General features: G+C 45.9%; 1 protein-coding gene across 2 annotated transcripts in view; it reads right to left on the bottom strand.

Annotated features, from left to right (window-relative positions):
- Nucleotides 1-12011, bottom strand: part of TESK2 (testis associated actin remodelling kinase 2) — a 138699-nt gene that overhangs the window by 1901 nt on the left and 124787 nt on the right. Inside the window, exons 5-10 of one of the 2 annotated variants that reach the window (NM_001428243.1) lie at nucleotides 11332-11478; nucleotides 1849-1931; nucleotides 1539-1623; nucleotides 1198-1281; nucleotides 891-977; nucleotides 60-177 (exon numbers count right to left, since the gene is read on the bottom strand). In NM_001428243.1, the coding sequence (NP_001415172.1) occupies nucleotides 60-177; nucleotides 891-977; nucleotides 1198-1281; nucleotides 1539-1623; nucleotides 1849-1931; nucleotides 11332-11478 (604 nt within the window). The remainder of the gene's footprint in view (nucleotides 1-59; nucleotides 178-890; nucleotides 978-1197; nucleotides 1282-1538; nucleotides 1624-1848; nucleotides 1932-11331; nucleotides 11479-12011) is intronic. The other variant, XM_070245606.1, reaches the window with a different exon arrangement.

Genomic DNA, 12011 nt, shown 5'->3' with positions numbered 1-12011 from the left:
CCCCACATCCTAATTTCCTCCCTTGGGGTCAGGTTGGATACTCTGGTTTAATCTCTTACCCTTGGGGGGGGTCTGCAGCTTCCTGTCCCTCTCCACCTCTTCCTCCTGTAGGCGGCTCAGAATTTCCTCCAAAGTCTTCTCAATCTCCACAAAGGATGGGCGCAGTTTGGGATCCATCTGTAGTCATCCACACCAGCCATTAGCCCTGCCCTCCTATCTTCCACCCCAAGGATGGCATTTGAGTCTGTTTCTGGCATCTTTTAAGATTCAGATGTGCAGCTAAGAGATCTTTTCTGAAGGCCCAGACCATGAGAGTGATTCCCAGAGCTAAGGTCAGGAATTGTCTAATAAGCTATTGTCTAATACCCTCCCGTGTCTCAGCACCCTTTCTGTGTGTGTCTTATCCCTTGTTTGGCATAGAACCCTCCAAAAGGGTATGCTCACACTGGTTTGTTCTGTTCTTCCTTGAGTTCTGCTGTTAACATGTTTCTTGGAGCTACCTGGACAAAGCCCAGCTACCCCTTGGTCGTAATGGGTAGGTCCAGCCCCAGAGCTTGCAAAGTAATGGCTAACAAGAGCCTTTCCCATGAACCTTTGGACCAGCTGGACCCACAGCCCAACTAAAACCTGACCAGAGCTCCATCAACATCCAAGGCAAGGGGTGGTGGGTCTACCCTGCAGGCTGAGGATTGGATAATAGAAAGCAATTCTCTTTTCGTTGGTCCAGAGCTCTGGAGAGTCTGGCAGGCTTGGAGGAGGGGACATGGGGACTGTCACTCATCAGTGAAAATAAGGCACCTCATGAGGCTAATAGCCTCTCCCTACAGTCCTAACTGGGTAAAAAGGGTTCAGCCAGCCCCTGACCAAAGCCAGGGGGGAAAGACACTCACGTTACAGCAGTTGAAGGTGAGCTGCAGAAAGTCGGGAGGACAGTCTCCCACCATATGCTGGAAAGCGTCATAGTCCAGCCCGAAGTTCTGTGGATGGATATGGTGGAGAGGGAACAGGGCACGTGGGCAGACAGGTCATTAATCCCTCCACCCATCCTGGCCTGCTCAGAAGGAGAGGCTGGGAACTGCCCCTGAGAAGCAGCCACACAGATGAAGTTCCAGCAACTCCACCCCAAGAACAAAGCAGTTCCATAGCCTCAAAAGCAGCCCCATCCCAGTGGCACTGATCCCCAGGCCTGCAGCTCACCTCTGTACGGGGAAGATAGTCCGGATCAGCCTGGATGCGGGCGATGATCTCACAGAGGATGATACCATAAGAGAACACGTCCGCCTAGTGGGTAGTGAGACCTCAGTTTCCCTCTCAGTGGGGTGAGAGGTGGGGTTTCTGCCCCTCATGTCAACCAGCCCAAGTCTGGGCCCTAATGCCCATATTTCATTCAATTTGTTCACTGGACAGCTGCCAGATACCAGCCCTGCTCTTGGCAGGAAGGATGTAGATCTTTACCCTGAACATAAAGCTTAATCCTTGACACTTTCTGCTAAGAGTGGATTCTAAGGAGAACTAAGCCTTGGGATCCCCAGACTCACCTTCTCATTGTAGGGCTCATCTCGGAGAACCTCAGGTGCCATCCAGAAGGGTGAGCCCACCACAGCCAGCTTCTCACTCCCCTTGCTGTGGGTGAGATTATATGGGAAATGAGCTTGCCACTGGCTGGTGCAATGGGACATCTGACCATTAGGAATTCTTCTTCCCCAAGAATGAGCACAGACTAGGACTGACCAAATTTAGGGAGCTAAAATTGAGCTGTGACCAAGTCTTGGCCTCTGGGGAGGAAGCTGAAGTTTTCCCTTTGCCTCAGTCCCTTCTGTGATCCCAGCACCCATTAGGGCTACCCACCTGACATCAGGGATCTTCTCAGCCAGGCCAAAGTCAGCCACCACTGCAGAGTAACCATTCTCATCCCTCTTTATCAGGCAGTTCTAGGATTCCCAAAGAAGAAGACACTGTGGCTCAGAAGTGGGAACCAGCCAGACACAGAGTTACCACTACCCCTCCCTGCCATAGGGCACCTTGTCCTCTGCTCCTTGGTGAAACCACACTCTTAGGCTGACCCTAGTGGTCAAACCTAGGGGCTCTGACAGCCATGTAAGATGAGTTAGGCCTGGATCTTGGGTGGCTGCCCTAGAATTCATATCATGCTCCAAAACAAATATTTATCTTTGCTTTCTATGTGCTAGCTATGATTCTAAGTGCCAGAGATAATTCAATGGACAGAAACCCTTGTCCTCTTGGAGCTTACAATCTAGTGGAGGAAGACGGACTGTTAGGCCCCTGGCCTCCCTTCCTCAGAATGCACAGACCCAAAAACCAGGCGTGACCTTGCCAAGTAATGTCAGCATAGGACAAGTGCCCAAGCCTACAGTAACTTTCACTGCCCACAGGATCACAACCAACGTCCTCTCTGGCATTATGATCTAGGAGCTGGCCTGGTGGCGTAGTGGTTAAGTTTGTGCACTCTGCTTTGGTGGCCCAGGGTTCGGGGGATTTGGATCCTGGGCACGGACCTATACACCACTCAAGCCATGCTGTGTCGGTGTCCCACATACAAAAAATAGAGGAAGACTGGCACGGATGTTAGCCCAGCAACAGTCTTCCTCAAGCAAAAAGAGGAAGATTGGCAACAGATGTTAGCTCAGGGCCAATATTCCTGACCAAAAACAAAAACATAAAAATGTCTATGATCTAGCTCTAACCAACTGCCCCTTCCCCACTGCCCTTGGTGCCCCTATGCACACATCTTCATCCAAACTTGTCACAGACAAGCTTGACTTGTAAAGCCTGAACAGGACCTTCAAGCCTTTGCCTTTGCTTATACTGTTCCCTTTCATTTGGAATGTTCTCCCTATTCTCGTTTTCACCTCAGAAAATTTTGTGTTTTAAGGTAAGCTACATTTCCAGGCCTGTCTCCTCCAGCTCTCACCTTCATCTCTCATCTCAGTTCCTTGAACTCCTCCTCTATGCCACTTCCTCCTACAGTCTAGCAGAGAGCCTGTCAGCAACTCAGGAGCAAGTTCTGGTTTGGGCCTTCCTCACAGTATTCAATTCATGAGAGAGGCTCAGGACATGCTCAGTGAACAAATCCTGCTCTCTCCAGAGAAAGGATGAACCCAAACAACTTGTAAATAAACACAAAGCAACAACAAGCTCTCCCCAAATAGTTGCATTCAAATAGCCCTACACTACTCTGGCTTAGGAGGACCTCACTCCACTCCACTCCCTCCAGAGGCAGCAGAGAATAGGGATCCTTGGCTCACAGGGACATTTCTGGGGCCAGCAAGGCCCTATCTGACCCACACCAGCCCTCCCTCCTCCTCACCAGCCTTGGCATCCAGTTTCCTAGGCATTGCCAAGTAACATTCTGCTTACTCCACATCAGATACCAATTGGTCCCTTACTCTGATCTTGACGTGATCACACTATTCTTTTGCCCTGAGCTGATTTCATCACATCCTCTCCTACCCTGGATCCTAGGTAGACATGCACCATCTCTGGCTTCCAAGCAGGACTGTCCTTGTGCTTGTCCTGGCTTTGGCCCTCCCATCAGTCCTACTGGCTCAGCATCCCCCAGCTCCCTGACTTTGATTATCTGTGAGAAGATAGGCCTAAGCCATCTTGCCTGTTACACAGCTGTAGCCCAGGCTATAGGGCACCAGCCTATGAGGCAGTGGCGGCTCAGATCTGTCACTTATTTTGTGCCCCTCCTCCTATTTCACAAACAGCTCATGCTCCTGTGTCCAAGGCCCAGTCTAAAGTCCTATCTACTATTTACTTTATAGCCCTCACAAGCAATCCTGTTAAATTCAGCATGGGAGCAGCAAGTAAGGAACAGAACATGGCCACAGCACACCGCCCTTGTCAGAGTGGTTTAGTTTCTGCCCCATCTTCACATTCATGAAGACCTGCTGTTCACTCACTGCAAACCACCTATCCAGGAGTAAGTGACTTCACAGCAGCTTCTCTGAGCAGCTGAGAAATAGCTAAGGCAGGGATGAGCAAGGCTTCAAAACATGGGGTAAGGCAGCCTTGCCGAGTCTGCCTCTGGTCTGGAGTGTGACCAGTGCCCCTCTTAAAGCTTCTCCACAGCCAACAGCTGGGCACTGGAGCCAAAGACAAAGATGGGCTACTGCAAACCAAAAGAGCTAAAGTGTGGGGTGAAAAGGCAAATGGGGAGGAGCCCTGACCAGGATTAGCCCCTATGGGGTTTTCCAAAAAGCTCCTGAGCCTGCCCTTAATGCGGTCTAGGCCAGTGAGGCTTGGCTATAATACTGGCTGTTTTTACTTCCTTATCTCCTGCTCATTCTTCACTGGCTTCTGCTGGAAGTATTCTCACTGAGGATCCCAGTGAGTTCCATGGCATTAAGCTCAACAGACAAAATTAGTTCTTATGTTACTTGATCTTTCTGCTGTTGACATACCTTATTACTTCTTCAGCATTTTTACACATGATTCAGGAATAGTGCTAGATGTGCAGAGAATAAGCAGTCATGGTCCTGGAGCTAACGGACTAGCTATTAGAGGTTAGTTAGAGGCTATTCTTGTTCCTTTTTGATTCTTCTCTTCTGGCTTCTAAGACACTACAGTTCTGGATTTCCTTCTCTACGCTGCAGCCAAAGGCTCTTCTTCGCATCCATCAGGGTGATGCTCTAAGGGTTCTATCTTGGGCCTACAGCTCTTGTGCTCTATTGTGGAGGCTACTCCACATTTCTTCTCTAATTACCACCTCTGTGCTGATGACTCCCAAATGTGTATCCTCAGCCCTGACCTTTATCCTCAAGCTTCAGATTTGCACATCCCATCTATTTCTGGACATCTCCTCCTGGATTACTCAGATTGAACTCCATACAAGCACACCTGGACTCATTTTTTCCCTCAAAAAGCTAAAACTCTAGCTTTATTTTTAGGTCAGCTGGTACTGCCACTTTTCCACCCAGTCTGCTAAACTAGAAACCTGGGATTCCTCCTCCTTTTTTTTTTTTTTTTTTTTTTGAGGGAGATTAGCCCTGAGCTAACTGCTGCCAATCCTCCTCTTTTTGCTGAGGAAGACTGGCCCTGAGCTAACATCCATGCCTATCTTCCTCTGCTTTATATATGGGACGCCTACCACAGCATGGCTTTTGCCAAGCGGTGCCATGTCCACACCTGGGATCCAAACCGGTGAACCCCAGGCCACTGAGAAGCGGAACATGCAAACTTAACCACTGTGCCACCAGGCCTACCCCACCCTATATTTTTTAAATCTTACTCCAACTAATTTTAGCTTCTAACTGTTTTTCAAATTGGTTCTTCCCTCTTCACCCTCACTACTATTGCCCTAGTTCAGGTGCTCATCATTCCTCCCCTAAATATTGCAATACTCTTCTAACTGGTCTCTGTGGCTTGGTCCAGGCTTGATCAACATAATCCACCTTCCTCATTCCTGCCAGTACGATCTTCATAAAATGTAAATCCAACTGTGTTCCTGCCCTATTTAAAAGCCAGCAATGACATATTGTATGATTCCACTTATATGAAACATCCAGAATAAGCAAATCCATAGAAACTGAAAACAGATTAGTAGTTGCCAAGGGAGAGGGGAATAGGCTATGGGATTTTCTTTTTGGAGTGATGAAAAGTTCTGAAATTAGATAGTGGTGATGGTTGAATGTACTAAAAATCACTGAAATGTATACTTTGAAAGGGTGAATTTTATTTTAAGTAACTATATCCCAAAAAAACCTGTTACTTTAAAAAGAAAAGCCGACAATGGTTCTTCATTTCCTATCTATAAGATAAAGTCCAAGTTAGATAGTAGGATATGATCAGACTCCTCTTTTCAATGCTTATCCCCTACCACTCCAGCCTCACAGTCTGCACATCATACTGTTTGTGCCTCTATGCCTTTGTGTATGCAATTCCCTTTTTCTGGTCAGTCTGGACTATTACGCCTCCAACACAGGCACAATACTTACTAAGTAGAATTCAATTTTCAAGATTCAGCTCAGGTATCATCTCTTCCAAGAAGCCTTCTCCATAACCTCAGGTTGAGTTAAATATCCATTTTCAAAGCATTCTATGCATTCTCCTCTAACCTTAGCATGTGCCATATTATAATAAAAGTATCTGTTTCTATAGCCCCTCCTATAACTATAGACTATAAGCTTTAGGAAAGCAGGAATGTCTCAAGAGGCCAGTGGCCTAGAGAATACTTCCTAGCACCCTGGGTAAGATAAAGATTGCCTACTTCTGTCTGTGTGGTACCCTGGGAATTATAAAACATTTTTCACAAACACAATCGCAATGGTTCTTCAAAACAACATTGTCAGGTGGGCATATCTGAGATTTTTACATTTAAGATGAGAAAAGTGAAGCTTACAACTATAAGTGATATAAAGACCCAGGTCTCCAGATTCTAAAGGGTTCCCATCTAATGCTTTTGGCCTTTCCAGAGGAACAGGCTGAAAAGCTTTCCACTGGCAACAGCAAGGCCATGGCAGGAACAATGTAGTCTTAAGAAAGCAGCAGGGGCCAGGGCCCATGGAGAAGGCAGCGCTGTTTGTGCAGGCAATACAATAAGACCCCTTCATTTGGGACACTAGCCCCTACCTCCAATGTTGGTTCATCTGAGGGCATCTAGTGTAATGTTTGCATTTCTCACCCAATTTGGACATGGCCGCAGAACAGACTATGTGGCTACAGAGTACAAAATATGAAGCTCAGACCACTGTGGGGTTCTGAAGAAGCCAGACCAATTTTCAGGCTGTGTGAGATGCAAAGTCTATTACATAGAGGGTGAAGAATGCTTTATTCAAAAGTATTCTTGCATAGAGTAAGCAGCAGACATAAGAGAAGCCCAGTCAGACTTCCCTGAGGCGAGAGGTGACCTTTTCAGGTTCAAAAAGGAGCCCAGGCACTGCTGCTGCCTGGCTCCCATTCCTCTTTGTCCTCACCCCGATTATAATACATCATCCTGCAGCAGAGAGACTTACATGTTTGCCTCTTCACAGGCAGGGAATGACCCCATTCATCTCTGTGTCTCTAACCTAGCACAGACACACACAAAGAGCTGACCAAAAGTTTGTTATATGAAAGTCTGGACGGATGACTGAAGCAACAGGGCTGCTTTCAAAAGCAAGCATCAAAGGCTTACACTGATCATACAGTGGAATCTCCATAGTGTGGACTGAGCTGACGAGAATCAAAGGGGGGGTGCCATGAATGCATTTCTGAAAGCCAATACAAATCCTTCAGAACTGGGCCAGAGGCAGATGCTTGAGAGCAGTTCCTGAGGTCTCCTAGAACAGCTGCACAGTCAGTACTTGCATTGAATAAAACCACCTGAGCAGAGAAGTGCCAAGTCCTGTTATTAGTGTTAACTCTAAACTAAAGCTCTTTCTGCAGCAACAAAAAAATGGCCTTCAATGTGCCATCACCTCTTTTCCCTCAACCTCAACAAATTCACTCCATAAACCTAGTTAGGATCCATGAGGAAAGTACTGATTCTACATCTCAAGAAAGATTAAGTGGTTCTTTTCGCAGCACAGGGAGGTCAGAGGCTGAATTGCCCTCCTAAATGCCAGAGACTGCTATAGTCCAAGTCTCTTGAAGATTGTCTGGTTTACTGTAATGTGTTCCATCCCTTGCCCTCCATCCCACCATGTGACCCCCATATCTTTACCACAGCTCTTGTGTAATAATCTGCTCACATATGTGTCTCCCCAACTAGACTAAGAGCCTATGGATGGTACAGATTGAGTTACAGTAATTTCTGTGTCCCCAATACTATACCCTCTAATAGCACAGTATAAATGGTTCCCAAAAGCTGTTGATGGTTCTCGTTATAAAAGACAACCACAGGGTGCCCTCACAGACACGCTCTACATCCATCCAGCGTTCAGCTTTGTTCCTAATTCATGCTCTCTTCAGTCTCTGAAAGTTGGCATTTTCTGTTCCTCATTGTGTGGTACAGCCTAAGACTATATAGCTGGATAGGCTTTTGACTCTGGTAGAATCACCACGGTGGCTTCTTTACAGTCAATGAAAAGAACACAAACAAAAACCCAACAACCAAGAATAGAGGTACGATTCGTAATTCATATTTCTAGGGGTAACCAAAGAAGACCAGGGATGCTTGCCTCATCCCAGGAAGTAATGGTATTAAGCAGAAAGAAACCACTGTCTCAGCTGCCCCTAAGAGCCAAGCCTCATGTACAGTTGTACTAGTTACTCCTAGAGCTACTGGTAAAAGCCTGTGTGTGGTTATTGCCATTTCTTGATGGAGCTCACAAACTGAATATTTTTAAAGCCACGCTACCTCCCACTTCCTTCCAAGTAAACTGTCAGCATCACCACTGCACATATCTGTATCAGGGTGTTTCTTAGAAGTAATTACAAAATTAGATTGAACAGCTCTGACAGACTTCTCACTCTTGAAAGCAGTATTGTAGAAACCACTGCCGTGTGAGTCCTACAAAGGCAGTACTGCTTTCAGAAGGCATCTGATCAGAAACTAGGGATCCTCTTGGCCTCTACCACAGGCTCAGGATCTTTTGGAAAAAGGCATCTGCTTCTCTCTGCTCTGGTTTGCCCACCTGGAACATGTTCCTACTCCTTTAAATCCCTCTTGTTAGCTCCGAAGCCCAGACTGATTGTTGCTATGACGTGAAGGGCAGAATCTCTTCTACAGGCTGGGAACACTGAAGTCCCCAAGGTCACTGAAGTCTTTTGGAGAGGTGGGACAAAATTGGGTCTGGGACTCAAAATCTCAGTTCTTGAGCAGATGCTTTGGCCTCTGTGCTATCAAGTGCATCCTCTAGGTGCCATGAATAAAAAGGTGATTAAGAGGAGCATTTGAGAAACCTGGATGCTGGTGGGAGACACAGCACAACAGAACAATCAAATAATATCAAGTGTACACTACGAAAATATAAGTAAACCATATTTTATTGTCCTTAAAGAAATCAAACTCAGACCCAAGGCTGGAAATGAGATAATTTGGAAACCTCAAAGCCCTACTCCGTCCCTTTAGCTTTATTTCTCCCTCGGGGCTTCTCATTCTTATGGTCACTGTCACCAGTACATAGGTCTCCTGGGTGGGGCTGCTTTGGCCTAGGTGTGGACATACAACCCTCTCCCTAATCCCTGCAACACAGTTACAACAAGGCTGAAACATTCAGACAAAACTTTACCAAAAGCTCAGAGATGATAAAAGGGCAATGAACACAGACAATCTCTCAAATTGAATTCTAAAATCCACTTGTTTTTTTTCAACTTGAGATTCCCTACAGTGCACTTTTCAGCCTATCTCCAGGTTGCAGAGTCCTTTGTTCTCACCACCTGGAAGTATCCTCAATACCTCCTTAAAGTTCAGACCCAAGAAAGCAGAGCCCAGAGACACAGGGTTCTTTCTCTTAAGTTCCTGGTTGCTCATCTTGAACCAACCAACACTGAGAATATCCACTCCCTATTGGGAAAACCAAAGGATGATGGTCTTACCCTATCGGTTCCAAAAAGGCAAGTAATTTTTATAATGCAACATGACAAGCCCCAACAGAACCACCCTTGGATACTAGCACAATAGGATAAAGTGTTCTGGGGGCACAGAAGGGAAGATGATGAACTCGTTGCAAGAGCTCTCCTCCAGAAAGCCTAGCTACCCTAGCCTAGTGATCTTTCCTTTCTCTGAAAACTTATAGTCTATAGCTGAACACTCAACTATAAAATGCCATGGACTGTTCTTTAGTTTTTTTTCCCAACAAGACTGTAAGTACCTCTAGGTCAGAAACTGTCCTTTATTAACATTCTTTCATCGATGGTGCCAGACACAGGAGACACTGATGCAGGTGTAGAGGAAATAACTGTGTGACTGATAGATAACTTCTCATGATCTCCCCTCCACCTTGGAAGAAATGGTGTTCTCTGAGTAGGAAGAAAAGATTTGATTTTGGCTGAATGCCTGAGGTAAGAGTAGGCTATCAACTGAAGGCAGTGTCCACCTATTTGCCTGGAACAAGTGCAGTTTTCTTAGTCTTGACTTTCTAAAACATTCAAGGGGAGGAGAAAAGGCTGATGAAAGGATAAGATACCACCTTCCAGGTCCCAACTGTCCAACTGTCCAGTCCTTGCAGGCACCAATGAAGATAAAGGATTCCTCATAACTAGGCCTCAGCTGGTCACCAGATTCTACTGCCAGCTAAACTTCACTAACAATGCAGCTAACTACAAATGGCCCTGCCACACCCAAAGGCCCTACAATCACTTCCCCAAAGCTATTTTCTATGGCGTAGTTTATAAACCAATGGCCAGGGTCCCTCAGGGACAGCACTGATGTTTGGAACACCAGAAACATTCTAATGTGAGGTAGCCAGGGACTCACTGCTCTAGGCCTTACTGGCTCTGAGAGCACAGCCTGCTTTTGTTCCCTTTGCAAACTTCTTACAACAGGTTCCCTACCCCTCATCCATGACAGAAGGCGTATGGGAATATGTGCATGCATGTGTGTGTGTGTGCATATGTATGTTCTGAGGGTGAGGAATGAAATGACAGCTATTCTTGGGCAGGTACAAAACTCCTGTATACCTCCCTAGAAGACTTTAGATCAGCTCCTGGACAGAAGTCATATTAGATGATTTATAGTTCCCACATAAATGATCAAACAGTGCTATTTACATAAGCCTTGTCATGGTAGTGTCCTGGGTCACTTGGCCCTGAGGTGCCTGCCGTGTAGCATGGCCAATGTTCTCTAAAAGCAACTCTTTTCTAACCTGATCACACAGCAATTTGGACAGCAAGAGAATACTACAGAGACCAGCTGACGCCAAAGAGGAACTGGCAGGATGGCAGAAATTCAATCACACAGACAGAAGATGGGTCAGTACGTTATGGCCCTCAAAACCTGCACTGAAGTGACTAAAAATCACTGAACTCATGTTCTTAGTTAAGAGCTACTTCCTGGAGGCCATGAGAGAGAACACTGAGAGAGAGGCTACCATATTGCCTTGACTCCTATATTGCCTTGTGTCACTCCTATAAGGCAAGAATCTCTTAACCCTCTTCATGCCATCTGCTCTTGCAACACACATTCAAGAGAGAGAAATCAAGCGTAAAGGTTCTCAGGACATATGTGTTGCCTGGCTCAATACTGAAAGGTACCTGCTGTGAGCCAAGATTGGCTTTCTAAGGACTAGCTATACAGAGTAATAAGTTGTATCCTCTGTGATTAAATGTTAAATCTATAAGAGATCTCCATCATTTCAAACCTCATTAATGATTGGTTTCTTAACACAGCTTTCTTGGTAATGGAGGATGATGTCTCGAAGAGTTGTGCGAGTAAAGCCTTCATACCTTAGACGTGAGGTCCCGATGGAAAATGCCTTTGAAGTGAAGGTAGCGGAGACCCACTGCTATATCATAGGCCAGTTTCACCCTCACAGTCCAGGGCAAATGCAGGTTACTGTCTAGCAACTGTTCCAGGTTTCCAGAGTTGATATACTGCAAAACAGAAGGAAAACCCAGCTACCATTTGTCAGGAAGGTTAGGACTGGTGGTAAAACCACTAAAGAGTAAACACCTAGAAGATAGAAACTGTTTATTTTTTTAAACTTACTGAGGGTTTATTCTGCATCCAGGCACTATGGTAGGTACTGCACACAAAGATACCTTCCTTTGAGGAGATCACAATCTCTTAAGGGATACAGACAAATAACATCATGTGGTAAGTGCTAAAATACAGCGTCGTACAGGTACGACAGCACTATGCAGCGCAGAGGACAAAGTTACTAACTCAATCTGGGCATGTCAGAGAAAGCTGCACAGAGGAAATAAGGAGTTTAAAAGATGACCTAGGGGAGCAGGAAAGAAACACAGTCCACACAGAGGGCACAATGTATGTAAAGTTATAGGTTAAGTGCCTGGTGCATTCAGGAAACTAACTTACTCAATATGGCCAGAGTGCATGAATAGGAGAGGTAGGTGAGGCTGCTATGCTTTGCTAAGATATGTGGACTTTATCCTGTCTATACGGA

Source organism: Equus caballus, chromosome 2 (assembly GCF_041296265.1).
Source record: "Equus caballus isolate H_3958 breed thoroughbred chromosome 2, TB-T2T, whole genome shotgun sequence".
NCBI classification, from domain to species: Eukaryota; Metazoa; Chordata; class Mammalia; order Perissodactyla; family Equidae; genus Equus; species Equus caballus.
This window is presented reverse-complemented; position numbering and strand designations above follow the sequence as displayed.